Source organism: Theropithecus gelada, chromosome X (assembly GCF_003255815.1).
Source record: "Theropithecus gelada isolate Dixy chromosome X, Tgel_1.0, whole genome shotgun sequence".
In the NCBI taxonomy this organism is placed as follows: Eukaryota; Metazoa; Chordata; class Mammalia; order Primates; family Cercopithecidae; genus Theropithecus; species Theropithecus gelada.
Window position 1 is genome coordinate 148237353 of NC_037689.1, and position 27832 is coordinate 148265184.

A 27832-nucleotide genomic window follows, 5' to 3' on the forward strand; every position below is an offset into this window, starting at 1 on the left:
GTTGTCAGTTGCTATTTCAGTTCTTAGATTAAATGTAAAGGTAACCAAAGAGTCTAGTTAGTTCATCTAAAAAAAGAAGTATTATCATATTCCTATTCAGTGCTAGTTTTTTCACTGAGATCCTATGATATAATGTTTTGTAATCCATGCTATTTTTTTTTAGTCCTACAGGATCACATGTTGAATGGTGTAAACAGCTTATAGCTGCTACAATTTCTAGTCAGATTTCAGGTTCAGTGACATCAGAAAATGTATCCAGAGATTACAAGGTAAGCAACATTGAGTGCTTAATTCATTTTCAGTATGCTAAGTAGCCAAGAAGCTTTGCAGTTTTAATTCAAGTGAACCGTTGGCCCTTTGATGCAACACGGCCATTTGCTCGAGAATAAGGACGAAAGGTTCTCTGTTGTTAGATCTAAAATGTAGAAGAGAAATTTTACCAGTATCCAGTACATATAGTTTTGTAATTGAGAGGAGAAGCTGTCTTTAGATGACGATGATTCTTTTAAAAATCAAGTTCCATTTTATAATAATAAATGCATATAGCTTCTTTGTTAGTATTGTGAGTTTCAGAAAATATCTTGATGTACAATACTTCCCTAACTTCACAATTTTTTAATGTATTATCTGTGAGTATTCAGCATTAACATGTGATACTAGAATGAATAAAAACCTTTCCAAAATCTCAAGAGTACTGTATGGGCAGCCTCATTTTTCAGTCCTTACTGAAGTGAAAATCTTTTTGTTTATTTTAAAAGTTAGATTCTCTGCTTATTCTAAATTTAAGTGATAAGCTCCTTGTCAGCAGAGACTAGGGCAGTTTTACTCACCACTGGCTTCCCAGGTGCAATCCTGGAGCATAATGGTTGCTCAATAAATATTGAATCAATTAACAAACCAAAAAAAATCGCTTGCTCCATCTTTGTTAACGCTAAAGACTAACTTCGTTTTAACGTCAATAAACTATTAATAGGTACATTAAATGAAATCACATTTATATTTCAGTAGTGATGTTTGCCTAAATTGAGGTTTCTGTTTATTAGTAGCCATTTTTGCCTGCTAGTAAGAGATGATTGATTTTTCACAAGTGTGTGTAAAATGCATTTGATATCCCAGACTACCATTAGTTAACAATCTCTCAAAATCATGGTCCTTGCCAGACATCAAATCTTACAAATATCAAGAATTACAGTAAAGATCCTAATAAATTCTTAGTAGATGCTCCCAGGAGCTTTATCTTCAGTTTCTCTTTAGAGCTCATAGGGTAATAACAAGGGCAGAAACAGGCTCAGGAGGCCAACTAATTGAGATTTGGCTATGGTGCTGTCTCTTGCTTCATCCAAACTGGCAGATGCTGTTGATTATGCCTACCAAAGGAAGGCATAGCTGTGGATTACCAGAAATTGGATAATCTGCCCAGCTAGAAGACAGTATATTTCTTAATAGTTTTTCCTGCTATCTGGTGTTCATGTTTGCCCATAAAAGAGCAGCTAGGGCTCCTGGACCTTAAAACCTGGCCGGGCAAACACACTGTCTCCAGGTGGGAGAAGCATTTTTTGCATCACCGATGCGTGAATGACTGGTCACTGACCAGCTGCGGATTGCACCAGTTCCAGTTGCCCTATTGCCTGCACCTTAGCTGAGAAACTGCCTGCTGAGAGACTTAAGAACCCATATTAGCAGAGAATAGCTGCCACACCTCGGGGTGATTTTCTTTATGGACAATTATGAGTTAACTGTAATGTTTTCGTTAAGATTGAATAGTTGTTAGTGTTGTGTGTGTCCTATAAAAGATTGGATGTCGACTGTGTGCATAGCTTTCTAACATTACATGAATAGATCAGACTGAATCTGTACTTTAACATGAAGCAACTAAGTTTTTTCAATCTTAGTCTATTTACAAATTTTGTGTAGCAGAATTAGCTCATGTTGGAATGGTTGAACAGATGGTATTCAGAAAAAATAAGGCTTTCTTTCTTTTGGAAATTAAGTTCCTACATCAGATCATAGCTAAAGTCTTTGATGAATTATTGTAAGGGAGCATGTTTTATAATTGTCTTTGTTATATTTGCCCTGTAGCTAAATCTGAAAAGTTGGTGTTAAATTTATAATTCAGGGGTTGTTACACTTTCTTCAAGGAGAGGTTTTTTTAATATAATAAATACATAAAATATTTCTAAACCACAAAGATAATTGTACATGCTCCCTATAAAGTAGTTCTTAAAATCAGGGTAACCAAAATGGGCCTTTGGGACCCTGCTGGCATGGGAGCTATTGCATGGGGTTGACCCTGAAGATCCAGATAAAGTTCCTTGAGGATTTAAGTTGCAGTCATCAGTTGATATTTGAAATTATCTATTGTGTAAGTGTCTTATTTGAAATACACACTTAATTTGGGGGCTAATTTATTATAGATTAAGCTCAACGTCAGTAATTAAATGGGAGCAGATGTTTATATGGAGCAGAGCACTTGGCATCTTATTTGAAATGCTGATTGTCTTCTGAGTTGTAACAGGCTGTCGAGAATGGTTCTATGTCATCATCATCATCATCAACCCTCTAACATATATAAGCTCTGTGGTTTTGTAATGCTTTTTGACATGTCATCCATTTAAGCCTTAAAACAACCCAGTGAACCTGGGTGTGGTGGCCTGTAGTCTCAGCTACTTGGAAGGCTAAGATGGGAGGATCACTTGAGTCCAGGAATTCAAGGCTGCAATGTGCTGTGATCGCATTTGTGAAAAGCCAATGCATTCTAGCCTGGACAACATAGAGATATCCTGCTTCTTTAAAAAAGTCCATTGAGGTAGCTATTATTACAATCATCATTTAACAGATGAGGAAACCAAGGCCTAGAGAGATGAAATGACTTGCTTAGGGTCATACAGTTAGACTTGGGATTTGAACTCAAGTCATCCTATTGAAAAACTAGAGTGATTTTAAGATTTTGTCCCACCCCATTCCCATCCACTGCTTTTCATTCTTTATTTTTTCTTCTTTTTCTTCTTCTTCTTCTTCTTCTTTTTTTTTTTTTAATAGAGATGGGGTCTCACTATGTTGCCCAGGCTGGTCTTGAACTCCTGGGCTCAAGTGATCCTCCCACCTCGGCCTCCCAAAGTGCTGGGATTACAGGTGTCAGCCACCACACCTGGCCTCATCCACTGTTTTTCAAAATGTGACCCTTGGGTCTTCCGAAAACAGCATTCCCTGGAGTACCTGTAAAAATGCAGCTTCCTGGGCTCCATTCCAGATTTACTGAATCAGAGTCTCTGAGGCAAGGAAACAAGGGTCTCATATATTTCTTATGCACAATAAAATCTGAAAACCTAGGCTTCCTGAGTTTATATCTGTTGAAATTGGTGATTGGACCCTGTATTTCTGGTATGTTACTAAGAATCTGAATAATTAGCAACTCAGATATTGGAGAATAATTATTTTATTATTTACTCATATCATAAATTGTCAGCCCAGGGTCAGCTCATCTAAAGTACAGAATATAGCTGGTATCACATGAGGTGAGTTTAGACAGTATGTCCATGGACATATTTTAGTAGCTATGTAATTATTTTCTTGTGTATTAGAAAAATCAGCACATCAGGCTTGTGATTTAGTGGATGTTATGGCTTAGAGCAGGCAAAGTATTAAAAAGGAGTTGATTTTAAATCAGTATAAAGGTAAGTATAAAATTAGTATGGGCAGTTTGCAGATACAGCAAACCAAACTTGTTGAGGTGGTATGTGAAATGGTAAGTTTGGCAAGCATTGTCCCAGCTGAAAGAGTGGATAGCTATTATACTGAATTGTGGGGCAGCTAAATTAATAAATGCCTGATTTAATACTGAGTCATCCTGAAGACTGGCCTGATAATTAAGACTATTAGACAAAATGTAATAAAATATTTGTTTTGCTTGTTCCCCCTCCACTACCAACTCAATTGCTTTCATTTTTTACTAGGCTAACAAATGGTAAAAAATCTCTCTTGAATTTGTCAGAAATTTTAAGAACAAAATTCGAATGTAATCTGTAGATTAGATGAAATAATACAGTTACAAATGGAAACATTTTTAGGAACTATTGGTAGAAGTGACATAGTTGATCACAGCTTCCATTGTTTGGAAAGTAGGACTAGGCTATGAAAAGAGAACATGATGGGGTGGTATAAACAATATTGGTTAGCTTGTGACCTTGTATAGTCTCTCAGTCTCAGTTTCCTTATCTGGAAGGATAAAGGGGCTTGGATTAGATTATTCACCTCTAAATGCCTTTCTTGGTAGAACATTATTCAATTGTGTTCAAAAGAATTTGATTTGGGCCAGCTTTATGAAAATTAGGACACTATAGTTTTATTATTATTATTATTATTATACTTTAAGTTCTAGGGTACATGTGCACAACGTGCAGGTTTGTTACATATGTATAGATGTGCCATGTTGGTGTGCTGCATCCATTAACTCGTCATTTACATTAGGTATATCTCCTAATGCTATCCCTCCCCCCGACTCCCCACAATAGGACCCGGTGTGTGATGTTCCCCTTCCTGAGGACACTATAGTTTTAATGTGATCATCTTCCTTCCTCTTGCTTCATCATTATCATCACCTCTTTTCTGTTCTCCTTCCCTCACCCACACACACACCGTAGCTATATCTCTTCTCTAAACATTCTGAAGAAAAATGAGAAAATGGAGATGACCTTGTACTAAGTTTAATCATTGGATAGGATAGTACAGTAATTACATTTGGAGGGAAGTCGATGGCAGAGTATAGGAAAGGCTTCATTATGCTTGAGCTGAGTCTTGGTTAACATTTCTTAAATTGGGCCCTAGTCTATGAAAAGGGAAGCTTTAGCATGAACTTTCGAAGTCTATGTCTGTAATCTATAGCCTGGCCTCGTGACTTATAAATCAGAGGTTGCAAACTCAGATGCCTTCATGGGACAGTTCACAAATCTAGGCAGACATGGAGGAGTGCTGTAGAGAACTGGAGAGTACAGAATGCCCACCTAACAGCAATTAATTTTTTTTAAAAAACCTATGGTACCATAGGCCTCCAGTTTGTAACCACTGTAATAGATACAAGAGTGCTATCCTATCATCGTTTTTGTGGGAAATAATTATTTCTTAAAAATGTTAAGATTTAGACTTCTGTTTCTGGAAAAACTGGAAGCAAATATATTTTCTCTTATTCTTCTTACTAAGTACAACTGAAAACCTTGGATATTATCTACAAAATAAACATAAGAATACTCTGAAAGGTAGAAAAGGCAGACTAGCTAGGGACCTCAAGACCCAGGGAATGACATGGTTGTGAGTTTCCTGGGGTTGTTTTTACCACATATGTCCCAGACTCATTGCTGAAGAAACCAGTAAGTCAGAAATGCCAACAGGCGCAGATAAGAAAGGCCTACTCTGTCTAGCCAGAGGACCAGGAAAGGGGCACCTAGCAAAAAGAAAACACACTAACTACTCTACTCCAGCCAAACACCACAGAAAAAAATTATGACCCACACCCACCCCACCAACAAAGCCAGTTGGGAGAGCCTGATTTCCACCCTTGCCAGGCTATACTGAGGCGTACCAACTCCCTGGAGTGGTGGTGGTATCAGGGGAGACCTGGTGAAGAGTCATGACTTTCACTGTCATCTATTGGTAGGCAGGTTGCCCCTTCTAGTATGGTGTCAGTAGAGGCCGTATCAAGGGCAACAATGAGGCACCCCTTTTTCTCTCAGCCAGGGAGGTTTCTGTGGAAGCCTAGGTGGGAGCTAGAACTCTCACCCCTGCTCAGCAGTAATGAGGAGCCCTCCACTCTGCAGTGTCAGTGGAGGCTGAGTAGGGAACCTGGACTCCTACCCCTATCTAGAAGTAATGAAGTAGTACCCCTCTTCTCTTGGAGCAGTGTCAGAGAAAGCCAGCTTAAACAGAAGGTTTGAATAAGATCCAGAGTCTTAAAACATAATGCCTCAAATGTGCAGATGTTAATGAAAAATCACTCGTTATACAGAGAATGAGGAAGATCTCAAACTGAATGAAAAAAGAGAATCAACAGATGTCAAAACTGAGATGATAGAGATGTTAGATTTTAAAGAAGTCATCATAAAATTGCTTTTTTGTAAGCAATAAGCAGTTACAGATACGCTTGAAACAAACAATGAAAAAAAAAGTTTCCACAAAGAAATGTAAGAGACAAAGAAGAACCAGATGGAAATTTTAAAACTAGAAAATACAATAAATGAAATAAACTCAAAGGATAGGTTCAACACCATAATAGAGAGGACAGACAAAAAGAATCTGTGAACTTGAAAATCGAACAATAGAAATTACCCAATTTGAGTAACAGAGATAAATGAACAGAGCCTCAGGGACTTGTGGGAGTATAACAAAAGATCTAACACTTATGTCATCAAAGTCCCAAAGGAGAGAGAGGGGATGGGGCTGAAAAAGCACCTGAAGAAGTAATGACTGAAAGCTCCCCAAATTTGGCAAAACACGTAAGCCTACAGATTCAAGAAGCTGAGTGAATCCCAAATGAGAGAAATCCCCCCAAATGCACACAAAGACACATTATAGTCAAATTTCTGAAAACTGAAAACAAAGAAAAAAATATTGAAAGTAGTAAGAGAAATAACACTTTACCTATAAGGAAAATTAATTCTAATGACAGTGGATTTTTCATCAGAAACCATGAAGGTCAGAAGGAAGTGGCACAACATTTTTCAAGTGCTGAAAGAAAAAAGTCAACCATGTAAAAATATGCTACAGGAATGAAGAGGAAATCAAGACATTTTCAGATGAAGGAAAACTGGAAGAGAAGTTGTCACTAGCATACCTATCCTAAAAGAATGGCTAAAGAAAGTTCTCTGAACAGAAAGGAAGCAGTAAAAGGAGGAATCCTGAGACACCAGGAAGGAAGAAAGAACACAGCAAAAAAACCTCCTAAAACTAATAAGTGAGTTTAGCAAGGTCACAAGACAATATAGATATAAGATTAATATATAAAAGTCAGTTGCATTTCTATGTACTAGCAACATGTGGAGACCAAAATTAAAAACACAATGCCATTTACATTAGTATTATAACAATGAAATACTTAGGTATTGTCTTGGTCCATTTTCTGCTGCTGTAACAGAATGCCACAGACTGGGTAATTTGTAAAGAAAATAAATGTACTACTTTCAGTTCTAGAGGCTAGGAAGTCCAAGTATGAGGGGTGATCATCTGGTCAGGGCCTTCCTGCTGCGTCATGACACGGCAGGAGACATCACATGGCAAGATAGAGCAAACCTGCTAGCTCAGATCTCTCTTCTTATAAAGTCACCAGTCCCGTCATGGAAGCCCTACCCTGATGACCATATCTAATCCCAATTACTTTCCAAAGGCCCTACCTTCAATAAACATGAATTTGGGGATTTGGTTTCCAATACATGAAATTTAGGGGACGTGTTCGAACCCCTACAGTGGCTGTACCATTTTACATTCCCTCCAACAGTACACAAGGGTTCTAATTTCTTGATGTTCTTGCCAACACTTGTTATTTGTGATGTTTGTGGTTTTTGTTGTTGCTGTTGAGATGTAGGAGTTTTTTTTTTTTTTTTTTTAATGTTCTGGATATTAATACCTTGCCAGAGATGTGATTTGCAAATATTTTCTTATGAAATTTTGGGGATGTATTCCAACCATAGCAAGTATAAATCTAATAAGACATGAACAGGACTCATATGCTGAAAACTATCAAATATTGATTAAAGAAATCAAAGAAGATCTAAATTAATGGATACATACAGCGTTGTTCATGTATTTGGATGATGCAATATAGGAAAAATGTCACTTCTCCCCTAATTGATATACACATTTAGCACAATTCCTATCAAAATCCCAGAAAGATTTTTTGTAGATATAGATTTAAAACTTATATGGAAAGGCAAAGGAACTAAAGTAGCTGAAACAATTTTGAAGAATAAAGTGGGAAGAATCAGTCTAAATGACTTCAAGACATGTCGTATAGGTACAGTAATCAAGACTATGGCAGAGGTACAGACACACAGATCAATGGAACAGAGCAGAGAACCTACAAGTCATCCCACAGAAATATGCTCAACTGATTTTTTTTTCCACCAAGACATGAAAACAATTTAATGGTTGAAAGATAGACTTTTCAACAAATGCTGCTGGAGTAATTGGACATCTGTAGACAAACAAAAAACCTTGATCTAAGTCTCACATCTTATACAAAAATTAACTCAAAATGAATCACAAACTTAAAAGTATAAAACTTTTAGAGAAAAAAGAAAACCTTAAGGATCTGGGGCTAGGTAAATCATTCTTCTTAAACTTTACACCAAAAGCACAATCCATAAAAGGAAAAATTGATCAAAATGTAAAACCTTTTGCTCTATGAAAGACTCTGTTAAGATGAAAAGACAAGCTACAGAGTGGAAGAAAATAGATGTATACCTCATATCTGACAGATGAATAGTATTTAGAATATATAAGGAATATTTGAAACTCGACAGTAAAAACATCAAACCATCCAATTAGAAAATGAGCAAAAAATATGAAGCATCTCAACAAAGAGGATATACACATGGCAGGTAAGCACGTGAAAAGACGTTCAGGATCATTTCTCAATAGGGGAATGTAAATTAAAGTCACAGTGAGATATCACTACATCCTATTGGAATGGTTAGAAATTTTTGAAAAGTGACACCACCAAATGTGGAGAACCAGATTATTCACTGATTGCTGATGGGAATGTAAAATGGTACAGCCACTCTGGAAAACAGTCTGGCAGTTTCTTAAAAACGAAATGTGCACCTGCCATATGACCGAACAATTGTACTCCTGGGCGTTTGTCCAAGACAAATTAAATCTTATGTTTGCATAAAAACCTGTACATGAATGTTTTTAACAATTTTATTCATAATCGTCAAAAACTGGAACCCACCCAGATGTTCTTCATCAGGTGTATTGTTAAACAAATTGTAGTACATCCATGCTATGGACTATATTACTCAACAATAAAAAGAAATAATGATACACACAAGCAACTTGGATGAATCTTAAAGGAATTACGTGAGTAAAATAATGACAGTACCAAAAGGTTACATACTGTATGACTTCATTTATATGACATTCTTCAAATGGCAAAATGATAGAAATAAAGATAGATGAGTGGTTGCCAGGGGCCAAGAAGAGAGGAAAGCAGGGAGGGGAGTAAGATGTGGCTATAAAAGGTCAACAGTAGAGTTCATTGTAGTGATGACATTTTTCTGCATCTTGATTGTAATCAATGCCAATATCCTGGTTCTGATATTGTACTATAGTTTTGTAATATGCTACGATTGAGGAAATTGGGTGACTGGTACATGGAATCTGTATTATTTCTCACAACTGCATGTGGTTTTACAATTATCCCAAAATTTAAAGTTTAATTTTAAAAGTCAAGATTTTTAGACTGCTGAATGATTCTATATTGCATGTAAAAATTTGTATCATTGTATTTATAACAACTGAAAAATACAGTTATGCTAAAAAAGATGTTAGAAGTTATTATGTTTCTTATAATAAATTTAGTTAACAGCAAGAATATCAACAATTATCCTTCTACTAGTCAATTAACAATATATTCATTACTTTTGTAAATGGAAATTGGGCCAGCATACTTCAGCCAGGATAGAAACGAACAGCTCATTTGCCACATTTTATGGTGGGCCTTAAGAGTGATTGTTTCAGTCAAGATTTGACAAAGGTATCAGGTAAGGTTTAGGTGTGGCTAATTTCCCAAAAACCAGGGTTGTACTTTTTTTTTTTTCTTTTTTGGAGATAGGGTCTTGCTCTGTTGCCCAGGTTGGAGTGCAGTGGCACCATCAAGGCTCACTGCAGCTTTGACCTCCTAGGCTCAAGTGATCCTCCCGCCTTGGCCTCCTGAGTAGCTGGGACTACAGGCATGCGTCACCACATCCAGCTAATTTTTATTTTTTGTAGAGATGGGGTCTCCTTATGTTACCTGGGCTGGTCTCGGACTCCTGGACTCAAGCAGTCCTTCTGCCTTGGCCTCCCAAAGTACTGGGAAGCCAAGGTGTAAGCCACTGCACCTGGCCCCAGGGTTGTATTTTGATGATGATGTTAAAAAATGTATTGGGAAGACTGTTTTAGATTTTTATTGGCCTGCATAGACTTCTGTTTATTGAGGCTTCAATAAACATGCTTAGTTTTACTAGAGCAAGAACCATCTCCTCCTGACTGACAGTCCCAACTTCTTAGCAGAGTAAAACCTTTTTTTTTAAAATACGTATTTTGTAGCAATCTGATTGCTAAAGCAAAAATATTTATAGACTTTATGCCTAAGGCAGAAAATAGTGGAGTTTTTACTCCAATATTACAATGTTTTATTGAGAAGAAGCCTCTTAGGGGCATAAGTTCAAAGACAACTAGTTTATAAAAAAACTGATATTTATTTGACTTAGAATTTTCTCATGTGCTTTATCCAAAAGATAAAATTTAGCGTCAGAACACTTCACCTTGAATCCCAGCCCCGTAACTAACAAGCTGCCTAAGAAGTTAGTTGACCTTGTTGAGTCTCAGTGTCTTCATCTGTATAATGGGTATTAAAACAGAGATTGAATATATTAAATGAGGTGACATATGGATGGAACACAAATGCTCATTTACTGTACGCTATTACTCTACAAAAATATAATGTGTAAGAATAAATACAAGAGGAGTGTGTTGTCATTGCTGAACACTACTCCACTTCCAGAAACATGATGTGAGTACCTATTATGTGCAAGGGGCTGGGCTGGGCTGGGCTGCATGGAGTTCATAGTCAGGCAAAGAGACACAGAAAATTACAGTACAAGTTGGCCTGTGGTAAGTGTTAAAATAGACATGTAAAGTTGTGGTGGAAGGAGAGAGCAGGGCAGAGTAGGGCATTCTGGGAGTTAAGGGTCTTTGTCAGCCCCCTCAAAAAGCGAAACAGATTTAGGTGGGGCTGTGTTGGGGTCAGGAGCATGCTTGCTAAAGCCAGCCAGCTTTGGTTTGAATCCCTGCTGTGCTGCCGCTGGCTGTATGGCCTAGGGCAAGTTACCATGCCTCTCACTGCCTCAGTTCTCTTGTTTGTCATATGGGTGGCTGGGAGGGTTGAGCTAACTCATAAAGCATTTAGTACTGTACCTGGTGTAATAGTAAGCCTTCAGTAACTGCTTGTTATTATTTGTAGTACTAGTACTGGCTGCATTTGAAAACTTTCTGAAATACTTTCACACTTTGGGGATTTCAGGGTGTCAACTGTTACCTTATCAAGAATTAAAACTGGAGCCAAACAGTTTAGACCAAAGTATCAGCTTTATTCATTGACCAAAGTTGGCTGGGAGGGGCTGATTTAGGTGGGCTGCCTCGTTCATCATTCTAGAGTTAAACATGTGCACCCAAAGGTAGCCCTGGACAACTGCAGCCAATCTCTCCGGGCAGGGCCCACATAGGTGAAATCTCCACAGGCTTGGAAGACCAGGCTATACTCTCAGGGTCTCTCTGGCAGGCAGATCCTAGAAGGGCAAAGTATACTGGCTCCCTTACCCAAGTCCACCCAAAGCAAGTGGTCAACAGAAGCCCTCACCTCACTGCTTGGGAGTGCCCTGAAGGACAGAGGAAGGGAGTTTTACTCCCAACACAAACTTTCACACAAATTTGAATTTTGTTACTTTTTCTTGATTTAGTGAAAGCCATTTAGAGCACGACAGGGGCCAGTAACATTAACTTTGGCGCTGTATGCTTGCTTTCTTAAATAGATTAAGATCACTATCAACTTTTTTTGCACCTTCTCATAGGTTCTTGACATGTTTAGGAGTTGAGGGAGGGGATGTGGGATGTGTGAAAATAGTTGTGGCACAAGTTGGGGCAACTGAGACTCATCAACTGGAAAAGGTTACTTATCCACCCCAGGTACAATTGTCTTAACTGATTTAACCCTGCCAACAATCTGCAAGGGGTGCACTCAACATCTCCCATTTAGAGAAGAGGAGACTAAGATTCCAAGCGGGGGGTGTGGCTCGCCTGAGGTCCTGTGGCCAGTAAGTAGGTGCTGGAGCTGGGAGTTCACTCTGGAGTGTGTTCTTTTAACCACTATGCCGATTTATCTCCCTTAGCCTCAGTTTGAGAGATGTTTTCTTTAGTCTTCTAATGAGGCCTAGATACCCCGAGTCCTTGGGAGTTGGGAACTGGTAGGGTCCTGGCAGTCATCCCATAGACTCCCCTCATTTTATGTGTCGAAAGTGAGGCCCAGAATGCAGGCATTAGGAAGCTGTGTATCATCAGCGAGAGCTGGCTTCCAGGCCTCCTGGCTTACAACTTATTCTCCTATGACTTCCATCAGAATCACATTTAAGAAGAAAATGAAGCTCTGTGCATGTGTCTGAAATGGCTTATTTCAGGAGAGGGACATGGTGATCCAGAGAAAACATAATAGGTATCAACTGAGAGACTTTTGGGTAAGCCTCCATTGACCTTCTCCCCCCAACAATACCAAGAACACTGAGGATTTCATGGCAGTAGGCAAAGAATTATGTGAGTTTAAAAGCAGATTATCATCTCACCCCTTTGCACCCTTTTTCAAGTTAGTTTCTCCTTCTAGTGGCAAAGGCCTATTGACAAGGAGTTATAACTCCCATATATGAGGTTTGTGTTAGGCTGTTCTCACATTGCTACAAAGAAATACCTGAGACTGGGTAATTTGTAAAGACAAGAGGTTTACTGGGCTCACAGTTCTGCAGGTTTAACAGGAAGCATAGTGCTGGGATCTGCGTGGCTTCTGGGGAGGCCTCAGGAAGCTAACAATCATGGTGGAAAGCAAAGGAGATGCTGCTGTCTCACATGGCCAGAGTGGGAGCAAGGCAGCGGGAGGTGGCACACACTGTTAAATAACCAGATCTCAAAAGAATTCATTCACTAGCTCAAAGACAGTGCCCAGCCGTGAGAGATCCACCCCCATGACCCAAACACCTCCCACCAAGCCCCACTTCCAACATTGGGGATTAGAATCCAACACAAGATTTAGAGGGGACAACGTCCAAATCATATCAAGGTTCAATTGCACAATTTGGTTCTGCAGTGGACAATATTTTCATAAAGATTTTATTGTGAATGTTATTTTTTAGTTTTCAGTTTTTACTATCAATTTATAGACAAAGCATCAAAACATTAATTGTAGTTACAGAATGGAGGTTGGGAGGTAGAGAGGTGGAGGAAGGGTTAGTGGTATTGATTTCTTCAAAAAACCTGAAGGGAGTTAAGAGATATTTAACATTTGAGGAGTCAAAATAGGTTTAGGGCTGTAGTTTAAACGGTCTGACGATAGAGGCGCCATGCTGAGGCGGTATAGTAGAGTTGTTATGGGCACAAATCCAGAACTAGACTTCCGGGATTTAACTACTTGCTCTGCCACCTTGAACTCAGCCAGGTTACTTAAACTGCGCCTTGGTTTTCTTGTCAAAACATGGGACCAGTAATAGGTGTTTTTTTTTTTTTTTTTTTGTTTTTGTTTTGTTTTGTTTGAGACAGAGTCTGGCTCTTGCCCAGGCTGGAGTGCAGTGGTGTGATCTCGGCTCACTGCAACCTCCGCCTCCCAGGTTCAAGTGATTCTCCTGCCTCAACCTCCCAAGTAGGTGGGATTACAGGGGCCTGCCACCACGCCTGGCTAATTTTTTGTATTTTTAGTAGAGATGGGGTTTCACCATGTTGGTCAGGCTGGTCTTGAACTCCTGACTTCAAGTGATCCACTTGCCTCAGCCTCCCAAAGTGCTGGGATTACAGGTGTGAGCCACTGCGCCCGTCCATAATAGTTTTTATCTTATGAGGTTGTTCTGAGAATAAAATGAGTTAATACAGTGCTTAGAAGAGTATCTGAAACATAAAAATCATGAGTGTTTTTTATGATGCAGCAGCTGCTGAAGGAAAACAAAAGAACTCAAAATTAGCATTTCAATCAACAGAGATTGGGAAGAGGGAGGTAGTAGTTCGAGAGTTAATTTTCTCATCTTTTAAAATGGGAGGTTAATAGACACTGTTTAAAGTTGACAAATCAAGAAATGGAAGCATAACTATCACAATGGAAGCAATTCTCAGAATTAAAAATAGATCTAGTTAAGTGTGGTTATTACTGGGGAATGAAGCTCTGAGAGACTTACTATTTTGAGGTTTTTATTACCATAAGCATATACTACTTTTATTTATTAAATTTCTTGATGTGTAGTTAACAAATGATAAACCTCAAATATTTGAAGTATGCAATTTGATAAGCTTTGACATAAATACAGACATGTAAAGCCATCACCACAATTAAGGTAAACATATCCATCCTCCCACAAAAAGACAAATTTAAGCTTCTTAGTCTGAATACTCTGTGTTTAGTAACTTATGTATAGACTTTGTCTTTTAGCTATACCATCACTTAATTCAGATACCTTTTAATGACTTCAAAGATTATTTTAATGATAATACAGTGATTTTTTTGAATCTGTGTCATGTGATCTTATGCATCCTGAGTGAAACCGTAAAGCTAGTAAGAACCTCCAGTGATTCTTTTCTGATGATTTGTTTTCATAGAACATTCAGTGGTCAGAAGATAGGATTTCCAACTTTGGAATGGGGAACACAGATGGTTAAAATCTTCCCAGGCTATTACAACTATTTGCTTTTTAAAAATTCCTGCCATTCCTTCTGACCAGGGCTTTCTGAATGTGTATGCTGCATGTTCAATTAGGATTCACAGGCCTCAGGCACAACAAGAATGTTGTTGCTAAAATCAATGTCCTTGCTGAATAAAACGGGGCTTTCCCTCCCCTCCAGGAACAGCCACTTACCTCTTCCCGCCTGGAGCTCCCCTTTGGCCATGCAGCTGGTGCTGGGGCGGGGAGCAGGCACCCTCCTCTCAGTGGCGGCCACATCGGGGAGTTTAATTCTGGAGTCCCAAATATGAATTGGAAATGTAATTTCAATAGAAACCAGGTTAAGCTTTGCAGTTAACTCAGCTTTATGATACCATCAATGCAATATAGCTGAGCTGTGCTTGCTCTGGGTCCAAGGTGGGGATTTCTGTGGTTTTTTGGTTTTGTTTTCCTGGGCTGCTTTGGACATATAACTGCCTTTTTTTTTTTTATCATTGGTTTTTTGAGGAAAATGCATTCAGTATTCCAAACGGAAACTAATGAACTTTTTGAACACAGCCTGTTCACAATAGCTTGTAATAGCACTAGACAGAAGGGGTTTTCGTTTAAGGTAATGTAGTTAGTCTTAGCCTAAGGGCGACACGTTTCTCCAAATCATAGACTTCCCTGAAAATTATAGGACAAATGTGTTAGGATTGATCTGATATCGAATGAAACTTAGAGGGCAAATGTGTTAGGATTGATCTTGTTGGTTTTACTTAGAGGATTATGATGTTTTTTAGGGAATGGGCTGTTGAACTTAATGGCATCTTTCACAGGTCAATAGTAACATGTCCATGATGATGATATTCTGTATTTTAACTAACAGGTTTTCAGGAGGCCTGATATAAGGGTAAGGATATTTGGCTTTCAGCAGGTGGGCCTCCTACTTGTGTGTGTCTGTGCTTTATCGAACACTTAGTCTATTTAGTGTTCTTTATCTTCTCACTGGTTTTTATGAATCACTCAGATCAATTTGCTCTGCTGTGTTATAGCTTTAAGTGTTCACTAGAAACGCTTTATTTGTTACAATGTTTTTATGTGCAATAAAAGCCAATGTGTGTGAGGGCAGGATGCTAAAATTGTTACCAGTGTGCAATATTGACTTTTGTTGTACTACATGAATTATGACCAAATGGATATTCATGACTGGGGTTATAAGGCTAGGGCTACTGAGGTCTCTTTTAATCTTGTTTATTGTGTAATTCATGCTACAGAATTTAGCAACTAAAAAAAATGGTTAGTTGGCTGTCCTATCTAAGTAAGATTTCAAGTCATGTTTGTGTTTGCATGTTGAATCCAAAAAGCAGAAGTGCTAATCTTGAAGTTAAATCTAGCAAAATCAATCCCAGTTACTATTTTTTAAAATACAGATATAGTGGGTTACAGCTTATATTTTCCTCATGATTTTCCTTCCCTTTATTTCAGAATATTCATAAAGCAAGACAAAGATTGGTAATGTGCATGCATTTAACAGACAGAAAATTAACCTATTTCTATTCAAGGAAAACAATGTGGATTTTGATAGTATAATAACTTCAGTTTTAAAGTTTTAATCTTATTGAAGCCAACGAAGTAGTACAAAAATAAGCAAGTTAAGTCTTGTTATTCTAGTTGGTTTTCCTTTCTTTAGTCTTGTTTTCACCATGTTTTCTTTTGCTTATGAGAATCATTTTCTTTCATTGATTCACATTGTTAAATATTAGTGCTTGGCTTTACACTTGCATGAACTTTGAAATGTTGTATTTTTTGTTCATTGAGCTTTCTGTTTCTAAAAACTTAATGATTCAATTTTCTTTGTATTTAAAAAATGGAAATTTCAAAAAACTGGCTGCACTGAAAAATTACACTGCCTTGAAGTGTGCTAAACTATACCAACTGTGCACTGAATTCAATCTGATGATAGAGTATAAAAGTACATTAAGGAGTTATTGGACTTGATTGACAAAAATGGAAGGTGGGAAATAGTAAATTCTTTTAAAGTTTTACTATTTCTTCACTGGTTGCCTTTGTAAAAACGATAGTCATTGCAACCAAAGTTTCATGAAGCAAAAATATATATAGGCTAATTTGAATATTTTTAGCCTCAGAGACTTGATAGAACTTTAAAAAGAGATTACAATCTTGTCATCTTCAGTATTCATATTCTTTTTACCACCTGCTGAATAAAAAGCCCAATTTTTAAAGTTTCAAAAAATAATAGATTCTATAAAGAAATTAAGAACAGTATACCTTTAAAGGGATTGGAAAAAATTAAATGAAGATGTGTGGCCTTTTCGTTGTTTCTTGGAAGTGTGTTGATACTGTAATTAGAAATATTTAATATGATACTGATTTATAAATCACAGAATTTAATTAGCAATAAGCAATAAGAAACAGACATGTATATATGTGTATACACACACACACACACACACACACACACATATATAATCTCCAGCATGTGATATATGCATGTGTGCAGTGGAATTGATCCCTGAGCAATGTAATATGAATACTTACTGTGTTTAAAATACATGTCTATAAACTGCCTTTGTATTTTGGCTTGACTTTGCCCTTTGCCAGGTTTCTGTGGTATGCTTTATTTTCTGTGAGCACGTTATGTGCCTGTTATTTTGTTTCTTTGCTATATGCTGTGTATTGCTTGGTTTTGAAAAGACAGTACATTCTTTGAAATTCGTGATGTTTGTTTGCTTTTCATTTTTCTACCCCAACACAAACACAGAGTAGATACTCCATTTTAGGCTGAGGATGCTATAGATGGCCTACACGTTATTTCCTTAACTCCAAGGGGGAAAATGTTGTGATTTGCAAAGTCATGAAAGGTGTGTCGACTTTTACATGCTTACTGTCTCCTTAAAAAAGAAATTCTGTCCTTTCACCTGTCTGTTTGCACGTGTTTCTCTTTCTCCTCTTTGCTTTTTCTTGTCCATGCACCTGGTGCTGTGCAGGAGATTCAGGAAGAACACAATGGCTACCCTTCTGAAGCTGAAGCTGATCAGGTGGCAAGTTCTACATGTTCATCTGTTTGTAGCTACAGATCATGTATTTAGAAGCCATTTCATTCTAGACTTCTAGATAATCAAAGCTTTCCAGATGCTTTTACCACAATAGTAGTGCCCTCCTGTCCAAATTTGCTAGATTCCATATGACATTATTTGCAAAAATTGGTTTATCCAACATTTTGTCAACTAGAAATTTGTTTGTCTGTGTTTCTCGGTTTGCCCATATAGGGTTATTGATGGGGTTAATGACCCTCCATCACGGTTGGATTCTGCAGTGCCTTTACATAGACATAGAGGGGACAGATACATATGCTAAGGGTGCTCCTTGAGGGTGCACACTTTGCTTTCTTCAAATATGCATGATCTGTGCCCAACACAGTACCTGGTACCATGTAGATAGTTGTGGAATTGGTACATATATTAATCAGAATACAAAATTATTCATAGAGTATTCTTGAGTGCTTACTCTGCTCAGTACCTCTAGACCCTCTCTGGAGTCTTTTAAAGCTGCAGTACTTTCCCCAATGCTTATGTGAAACCAAGAGAAGAGCAGCTCCAGGGATGTGTGGCATGCCCCAGGTGCTCAGCTACACCATTGTCCACCATCATCCAGCCCCACCCTCCCTTGGTGACCCCGGAAGCAACTTGAAGAGCCCAGTTTGAAAGCCACTGCTTTTGGCATGCAACCATTATATAAACGATCCACCTGGTGGCTTGGATTCAGGCTAAGGAGAAAAGTAGCAAAGAGGCCAGGGTTGTTGGGTGGGCTGGAGCCCTCAGGAACAAATTCAGGGAGCTGGCAGACTTCGGCTAGACCTTCAGGGTCACTGGAACAAAGTTGGGATGAGGTCATCAGAGGGAGTTCCCCAGTTGGGCAGCACTTTGAGCCACGGCACCAAGAGGAATGGGTGTGTTTATGAAATCAAATTTAGTTCATAAGGATATTCCATCCTTTGATTGTGCTGAACATGGGTTGGATAAATCAAGGGTCAAATCATGTCCTGTGCAACCTCGTAGTTGCAGTAAAAGCTTAACGTAGCATAAGTGTGAGTCCCTTCTCCTAACAGCAGCTTCATAAAGGGAATCTACTATACTCACCAAAGCAAACAAAAAACCTCCAAGCTTTTAAAACTCTTCTCCTCTTGAGTTTCTATGCTAAAGCTAAATGTGTTTCTTTTACAAAAGGAATCTCCTATGGGGAAATCTGAAGCAACTGGGTCACATCTTTGTTTTATTCCAATAGTTGTTCTTTTTTGCCATTTAAAAAGCATGTCCCAGATTTATCATTAGTGAGAGATTTGCCTTACTATGTCTCACTGACATATAAATACACAGAAGTTTCAAGCCAAACTTGACATGACTATGGGAAGAGAAGAGAAATGCTTGATTTTCAACTTCTATCTTGAGAGCATTGTGTATTCTTAAAATGGTCCTAATCACCTCTGTCTCCTATATGCAACATTTTATTAGTCCTGGATTGAGGACTTTAAAATGTTTGATGTGGCTTGCTCTAGAGAGAGTCATACCTTTCCTAAGCTCCTCTAGATTCAGTTGATTAAAGCAGCTTGCTTTAGTAATTATATTTCAAAATAATCTACTTCCATTTAATTTTAACATATAAGAAACTTAAGTCTGTATAGTACATGATAATATTTAGCCATTAAAATATTTCGCTTTAACAATATAACATTTGAAGTAATTTAAAACTCTGATATTGATTAAAGTAGCTTTCTCACTTCGTGAGATGCTATACAATTAGTCACTAGTTCAGGCAATAAAGCAGACTTTCAAATTAAGGCTTCTAAGATTGGAGATCTTTTAGTGTTTCTAAAACCAGACATAAGTATACATGTTAGTTTATGCTTTATTGCATAAAATATATTCCCAAAACAGATGTGAGTATAAAAATGAATCCATTAATCATTCTCCACACCCACCCTTAATGTGTTAACTTCCAAAAACTTTTGGCTGAAAATGTCTTTAAAAACCAGTCTGGACTAAACATTTGAATTGAATTAACTGTTTGGAGGTAATGATGATTCCTAATCTATATTATTTTAACCATGCACCTTTCAATAAGGAGGAGGATGGACCATGTCATTTTGTGCTCTCCCAGTAGAATTAACATACCCCTGACCAACATTTAACATTGAATTTGCTATTTATAGTTTGGCTTTCTTCCTTTTATAAAATTTGATGAAACTGCTATGTGTAGTATTTCTAAATTGAACTTTAAGTCCTTTAATAAAACATAGTGAAATATTCTTGCAACTATGAAAATAATTACTATTTTGAATTTTCAATAATTTAGAATTATAAAAGACATCCATTTAAAAATATTTTGCTTTACAAAATTATGCTGAAAACTTAGTATTATTTGACCTGTTTTCCACTGAACACTAGTGGCCTCTGATGTTAACAGGTGGAAAAAGCAGTCCCGATCAAATAGGTATGAGAAATGCATTATACTCTAGCGCCCTCTTGCTGATTTGGTGTGCATTAACACACTAAAGATGTCTCACTAAAAAAAGCAGCTGAGGCCGGGTGCGGTGGCTCACGCCTGTAATCCCAGCATTTTGGGAGGCTGAGGCGGGTGGATCACGAGGTCAAGAGATCGAGACCATCCTGGCCAACATGGTGAAACCCCGTCTCTACTAAAAATACAAAAATTAGCCGGGCCTGGTGGCGTGCGCCTGTAGTCCCAGCTACTCGGAAGGCTGAGGCAGGAGAATTGCTTGAACCCAGGAGGCAGAGGTTGCAGTGAACCGAGATTGTGCCACTGCACTCTAGCCTGGTGACAGAGTGAGACTCCATCTCAAAAAAACAAAACAAAACAAAACAAAAAAACAGCTGAACTTGTTTTGCTTAACCCAGCATTTCCCAAACTTTTATTTATTTATTTATTTATTTATTTTTAAGACTATTCACATCTCTTGGGAAAGTAATGCTCTGTGAAATACAGCTTTGGAATTGCTGGGGGTTTTGATCACCTTATTCTTATTCATGACACATTATGTCAGAGATGCCGAGGAGAAAGTGACTGGTTTCCTTGGCAGCATTTCACAGGGTGGCGGTACCTCGGAGTAGGCCCCGAGTTCAGGCTTTGGTCCCTAACTTTGTAGTTCAAGAACACGATTTTCTTACTTCCTCTCAATTATCTGGCACTATCCAACCAAGCTCACAAGGGACTGGCTACTGGGCTGCAGTGCCAATCTGCTAAATTTAAAACGTGGGCATGTATTCTTCTGGCCATCTAAGGTATCCTTTTCCTAGCATCATTGTAGCCAGGAAACCTAGTAAATCATTAGCAATTTTCTTGGTGAGTGTGAAATTACTGCAAAGTGAATTGTCTTGGGACGTGCCTGATGAAAACACCCTGCTCCGCAGTAGGGATTGAATACTGTTGCCTGCCTGCCAGATGAGAGCACACTCTCTCATGGCCTGGATTGGGTGAACACTGAACTTCACTCTTCATGTCCCTGGTCATACACTTTGTGCATACATGTCCATGTGCACGAGCACGCACACACACACACACACACACACACACACACACACACAGAGAGAGAGACAGACAGCTGGGCTGCAGTACCAAAGCCTAGGCCTTTCCTTAGTTGTGTACTGTACTGAGACTATTCTCTGGTTATTTTAATTAGACTTCTGGCCTTCCCAAACTGTCTCATAGGCTGGGTTATTTCTACAGTTAGCTAAGCACCTATATCTCATGTTGGTTTTATTTGTATTAGTTTCATGCTCAAAAGGTAACCTTTTTCTGACCTTATTTGCAAATTTTAGAGACACCTTTTAATAGTTATCTGTGTAGTGATTACAGTATCTTTCTGTCATGTCAAGCCATTTCTGTATTAATGCTTCCTAACTGTGAAATTTAAATATGTTGTAACAATTTGCTAGAATATGCAGCATGATGTCTTGTGATGCTGAGCTTTGAAATTGTCTTTTGAGGGGTTGGGTGCTTATTTTGCACGCTTCTGTAGCCTTATAGTGACATCACAGAACATCAAAATTTTTCACAAGTATACAGAAAGTGAGATTTACTCCTGTTTGGTGTTTTTTTGTTTGTTTGTTTTGTTTTTTGTTTGTTTTTGCCAGGCTCTAAGGGATGGAAATAAGCTGGCACAGATGGAAGAGGCTCCACTTTTTCCAGGAGAATCAATTAAAGCCATTGGTAAGTTTTGTGTGTACACTTTGCTTGTTGAGAGCCATAAAATGAAATGGCACTTAATTTGCGAGTGGAGGTGATGTGTGTGCTGGAGATCAGCCAGACCAACTTAATTAGGGGACAAATGGACTAGATCTATTCATCCTCATTAGTGTCATCATGACCTAAGAGATAGAAGACTGTAGAGGATCCCGTTAAGTTCCAATTGAGTATTTGATGGCGTTCCCAACAGAAGAGGAGCCTGACTTTTCCTGGTGAACTGAAAGCTGATTAGACACTCAATGTAATGTCAGTTCACTGCTTTGTTGGAATCCTTCAGTATAAGGAAAATTTATCAATAGGAGATCTATATCATGTTTTAATAACAGTTTTGAGAACTTAGCAAAGAAATTTTAGTGGTTTATCAGATCCCAAAAAGTACAATTTTGGTGCATGGCAAGGGCTTGTATTGCCATCCTGGCTTTTAAAGGTGATGGCATGAGGGCTTCCATATCCCTCCATGGTGTATTGCCAGGCCTTTCAGGGAGTAGTTGATTGTGCCATGGGTGGATGGGAGGGGAAGCTGGATGTGACCCGTTCATCTCATCACTTGGTTGGGTTGGACAGTCTGGTTTTCTAGACTGTTTCCTTCTTCCATCATGGCTTTCTCCCAAAGAGGCACACTCAGTCTCAGAGTATAGTCATCTTGTGCCAAGAATATTTGAGTAGCGGGGCTCTCCCACCAGATCCTCCAATCAATTACTGCTGCTGTATATCCTAGTCTGTGTCTGTGGACCATGCTTATCTTCTCCTTGGTTTTGAAATTCTTTATTTCCTTGAGTTCTAGGACTTCATTCTATCCTGGCAGTCCTCTTACCTCTTTGTTCCTTCTCTGGGCGTTCTTCTAGCTCTGCCCTCATACTGCTTTCTTAATGATCTGTTTAAAATGCAGAGGTAATTATGTCATGCTCCTGCTTCTTCTTCAGACAGTAAACAACACAGATTTAAAATGTAAAATGTGAAGAGGTTGTTTTTCACTTTAGTTTTATAATTTGTCAGTGAGTCAAAGTCAGCTCAGAAAAGATTAGAGCTCATGTAAGTGATTGACAACTTTGCACATCAGATACATATTTTGAATGAGCAGGGAACGTTATAAAAGCTTGGATTGCAAGCTCACAGTTGTTGTAGTAAGAAGAGAAGGCTTCAGTGGATTTAGCTGCGGTCCTGTTGCTCTTTCTCTCCCGTTTTCTTTTCCTTTCACTCTGGAAGCAGAGCTGAGAGAGAGAAACTCCTGCCTGGCCCCACTCCAGTACAAATTATTGGAAATATCTTAGAGTTAGATCTTAAGACATCCTTAAGTGATGTAAGTATGCTTCATGCTCCTCCAGTGGCTTGCAAAGGGTAAGTAAATTGACCCTCTACTTTTTAATAAAATATATTCCTGGAGGCAAAGTATTAAAATAGGTCATTGTGAAGTAAAGTACTCCATCTAGAGTATTATTTCAGTTTGTCATTGTCAGAACGTGAAGAGTTTTGACACAGTGTACACCTGAAAAACCATCATCACAGTCAAGGTAACAAACATATCCATCACCTCCCAGAAGTTTTCATTTCCTTATGCCCCTTTATAATCCCTACTTCCTCTGCCTTCTCCCCCATCCCCAAGGATGATGGCCTCCAGCTCCATCCATGTTCCTGCAAAGGATATATGATCTCATTCTTTTTTATGGCTGCAAGTATTCCGTAGTGTATATGTACCACATTTTATTTATCCAATCTGGCATTGATGGACATTTAGGTTGATTCCATGACTTTGCTATTGTGAATAGTGTTGCAGCAGACATACATGTGAGTGTGTCTTTATGGCAGAAGAATTTATATTCCTTTGGGCATATACCTAGTAATGGGATTGCTGGGTCAAATGGTAGTTCTATTTTTAGTTCCTTGAGGAATCGCCACACTGCTTTCCACAACGGTTGAACTAATTTACACTCCTACCAACAGTGTATAAGCATTCCCTTTTCTCTGCAACCTTATCATCTGTTTTTTATAACTTTTAAATATAATAATAGCCATTCTGACTGGTGTGAGATGGTATCTCACTGTGGTTTTGATTTTCATTTCTCTAATGTTCAGTGATACTGAGCTTTTTTTCATATGCTTATTGGCTGCATGTATGTCTTCTTTTGAAAAATATCTATTCTTGTCCTTTGCCCACTTTTTTTTTTTTTTTGAGACGGAGTCTCGCTCGTCACCCAGGCTGGAGTGCAGTGGCGTGATCTCGGCTCACTGCAAGCTCTGCAAGCTCCGCCTCCCGGGTTCACGCCATTCTCCTGCCTCAGCCTCCTGAGTAGCTGGGACTATAGGCGCCCACCACCACACCCAGCTAATTTTTTGTATTTTTATAGAGACGGGATTTCACCGTGTTAGCCAGGATGGTCTTGATCTCCTGACCTCGTGATCCGCCCGCCTCGGCCTCCCAAAGTGCTGGGATTACAGGCGTGAGCCACCTCGCCCGGCCACTTTGCCCACTTTTTAATGGGGTTGTTTGTTTTTTTTTCTTGTAAATTTGTTAAATTCCTTGTAGATGCTGGATATTAGACCTTTGTCAGATGCATAGTTTGCAAATATTTTCTGTTCTGTAGGCTGTCTGTTTACTTTGTTGATAGTTTCTTTTGCTGTGCAAAAGCTCTTTAGTTTCATTAGATTCCATTTGTCAATTTTTGCTTTTATTGTGATTGCTTTTGGCATCTTTGTCATGAAATCTTTGCCAGTTCCTGTGTCCAGAATGGTACTGCCTATGTTGTCTTCCAGGGTTTTTATAGATTTAGGTTTTACATTTAAGTCTCTAATCCATCTTGAATTGATTTTTGTATATGGTGTAAGGAAGGGATCCAGTTTCAGTTACCTGCATATAGCTAGCTAATTATCCCAGCACCATTTGTTGAAAAAGGAATTCTTTCCCTATTGCTTGCTTTTGTTGAAGATCAGAGGGTTGTAGGTATGCACCCTTATTTCTGGGCTCTCTATTCTGTTCCACTTGTCTATGTGTGTCTGTTTTTGTACCAGTACCATGCTGTTTTGGTTACCGTAGGCCTGTAGTATAGTTTGAAGTCTGGTAACATGATGCCTCCAGCTTTGTTCTTTTTGCTTAGGATTGCCTTGGCTATTCTTTTTGGTTCTATATGAATTTTTAAATAGTTTTTTCTAGTTCTGAGAAGAATGTCATTGGTAGTTTGATAGGAATAGCATTGAATCTATTAATTGCTTTGGGCAGTATGGCCATTTTCACGATATTGATTGTTCCTATCCAGGAGCATGGAATGTGTTTCCATTTGTTTATGTCATCTCTAATTTCTTCAAGCAGTATTTTGTAATTCTCATTGTACAGATCTTTCACTTCCCTGGGTAGCCATATTCCTAGGTATTTTATTATTTTTGTGGCTATTGTGAATGGGGTTGCATTCCTGATTTGGCTCTTGGCCTGGCTGTTGGTGTATAGGAAAGCTAGTGATTTTTGTATGCTGATTTTGTATCCTGAAACTTTATCAAAGTTGTTTATCAGCTGAAGGAGCTTTTGGGTTGAGACTATGGGGTTTTTACTTTTTAGAATTCTATTTTATGTCTTATGCTTGCATATTAGCTATAATTGTTTGTTTTGTTATGTAACTAGTTATTTTACATCTTTATGTCTACCTTCAAATGATTGTATGCTGCTTCATGTACAGGATAAGAACCTTACAGTAGTATACTTCCATTTGTCCCCTCCCACCCTTTGTGCTGTTGTTGTCATCTGTTTTACTTTTACATATGTTATAAACCCCACAATATATAGTTTTTGTTTTTGTTTAAACAGTCAGTTATCTTTTAAGGATAATGATAATAATGCCTCAGTATCCTACAGAAGCACTTGCCAATCCGCTCCCTGCCAACTTCTCTGGCGTCGTGTTCCACTGTCCTCACTGCACCCATTGATCCAGGCATACTAACCTCTAACAACTTATCACTGTGCCCTTCCTCCTTTCCTTCTCTTACTCCCCCTACCCACTTTCCTACTGAGTTAAATTGATCCTTTTCTGAACTTTCATTGTAGTACTTTATATCCACATTTTTATTTTAGCTTTTGTCAGCCTCTAGTACAGGGATCCCCAACCCATGGGCTGTGGATCAGCACTAGTCCACGGCCTGTTAGGAACAGGGCTGCACAGCAGGAGGTGAGCAGCGGGCTATTGAGCATTACCGCCAGAACTCCATCTCCTGTCAGATCAGTGGTTAGATTCTCATAGGAACACAAACCCTATTGTGAATTGCGCATGTGAGGAATCTAGGTTGTATGCTCCTTATGAGGGTCTAATGCCTGATAATCTGAGGTGAACCAGTTTCATCCTGAAACCATCCCCCTACCTCCGCCCTGGTCCATGGAACAATTGTTTTCCATGAACCGGTCCCTGCTGCCGAAAAGGTTGGGGACCTCTGCTCTAGTATAATGGCGATTTTTCTGTGTGGTATCTCTCACAGGTCATGGGCTGCTCATGGACAGGAACTGTTTCCAATTATACCCAGAATCCCAGCAATAGAAGGCTCTCAGTACAAAAGGAGTTACAGAAAAGTTAAATGGAAGTAGTTTGAGAATTTGGTTCAGTGACATTAAAGCCTTTTGTTGTCTCACTTGGACTCATATATAGCTATGTATATTCTTGTCATTCCAGCGGAATGGCACTTTGGGAAAGCATGAAGATGTGGTGTCTTTGTGATAGATGTTAGCTTCTTAACACTAATAGGGATTAAATATGTCATGCACTTAATAGATATTAACAAAAAGTTAAAACTGATAAGGAAGCCGACAAGGAATTTGAAACAAGTTTTTTTTCCACTTCATTGATGTGGTTCTAGGTTTTGTCTATGGCAGTAGTTGCTACTTTGGCCCTTTTCTTTCAGTGAAAGATGTCATGTATATCTGTCCAGTTATGGGAGCAGTGAGTGGAACCCTGACAGTGACGGACTTTAAGCTGTACTTCAAAAATGTCGAGAGGGTGAGTTTTTTAAAGTGTGTTTTATTTTAAAAGAAACACTTTGGAGCACTAAAAGAAGAATGTAAAAAGACCCCTGAAATCCCATTACCCTGAGATAACCACAGGTTGAGTTTTGAGATGTACATCTTTGCAAACAGATGTTTGTATCTTGAAAACAAAGGCTGTTAAAGTACTGCTTAAACCTGGGGGGAAATTCCATTGTTGTCTCAATATATATTTCATAAGGAATGCTATCAATCAGACTTCAGTTTAGCTGGGACAAAGAGGAAATGCGAAGTAAACAAACATATTTTGTAACCCAGCAAAGACTTAAAATATGAAAACTGTTGACTGACACTAATAGACATTGATCTTAATTTTTAAACCTAGGACCCACATTTTATCCTTGATGTTCCCCTTGGAGTGATCAGCAGAGTTGAGAAGATTGGAGCACAGAGCCATGGAGACAATTCCTGTGGTATAGAGATAGTGTGCAAGGTATAATAGAAACACAAGCGAAAACTAAAAGATCTGAACTTTTTCTCCCTCAGTCTCTTCATGGTCTTTGGACAGTAGAATAATTGTACTGCTAGTAACTCAAATGTTTTCGGGATAGCAACCTCTTCAAATCTCATATCGAATTTAAACTATTATGTAGCCCTTTGAAATAAACCTTTTCTATTGAAGTACAGTTGTTCCTTGGTATCAGTGGGCGATTGATTCCAGGACCTCCGCCTCAGATACTAAAATCCATGGATGTCCAAGTCCTTTATATAAAATGATGTAGTATTTGCATATAACCTAAGAACATTCTCCCGTATACTATAAATCATCTCTATATTGCTTATAATAACTAATACAGTGTAAACACTATGTAAATAGTTGTTATACTGTATTGTTTAGGGAATAGTGACAAGAAAAAATGTCTCTGCATGTTCAGCACAAATGCAACCATCCTTTTAA

The 27832-nt window shown here is 38.5% G+C and overlaps 1 protein-coding gene across 6 annotated transcripts in view; it reads left to right on the forward strand.

Moving 5' to 3' along the window:
* Positions 1 to 27832, forward strand: part of MTMR1 (myotubularin related protein 1) — a 78124-nt gene that overhangs the window by 5632 nt on the left and 44660 nt on the right. For 4 of the 6 annotated variants that reach the window (XR_003117671.1, XM_025373559.1, XM_025373558.1 and 1 more), the window contains exons 2-5: positions 164 to 269; positions 21809 to 21884; positions 26796 to 26890; positions 27260 to 27367. Coding sequence is in view for 5 of the 6 variants with exons in the window: in XM_025373559.1 (XP_025229344.1) it covers positions 164 to 269; positions 21809 to 21884; positions 26796 to 26890; positions 27260 to 27367 (385 nt within the window). In the remaining variant the exon portion in view is untranslated. Of the gene's footprint in view, positions 1 to 163; positions 270 to 15522; positions 15547 to 17644; positions 17696 to 21808; positions 21885 to 26795; positions 26891 to 27259; positions 27368 to 27832 lie in introns of all 6 variants that reach the window. The other 2 variants (XM_025373557.1, XM_025373556.1) reach the window with 2 other exon arrangements.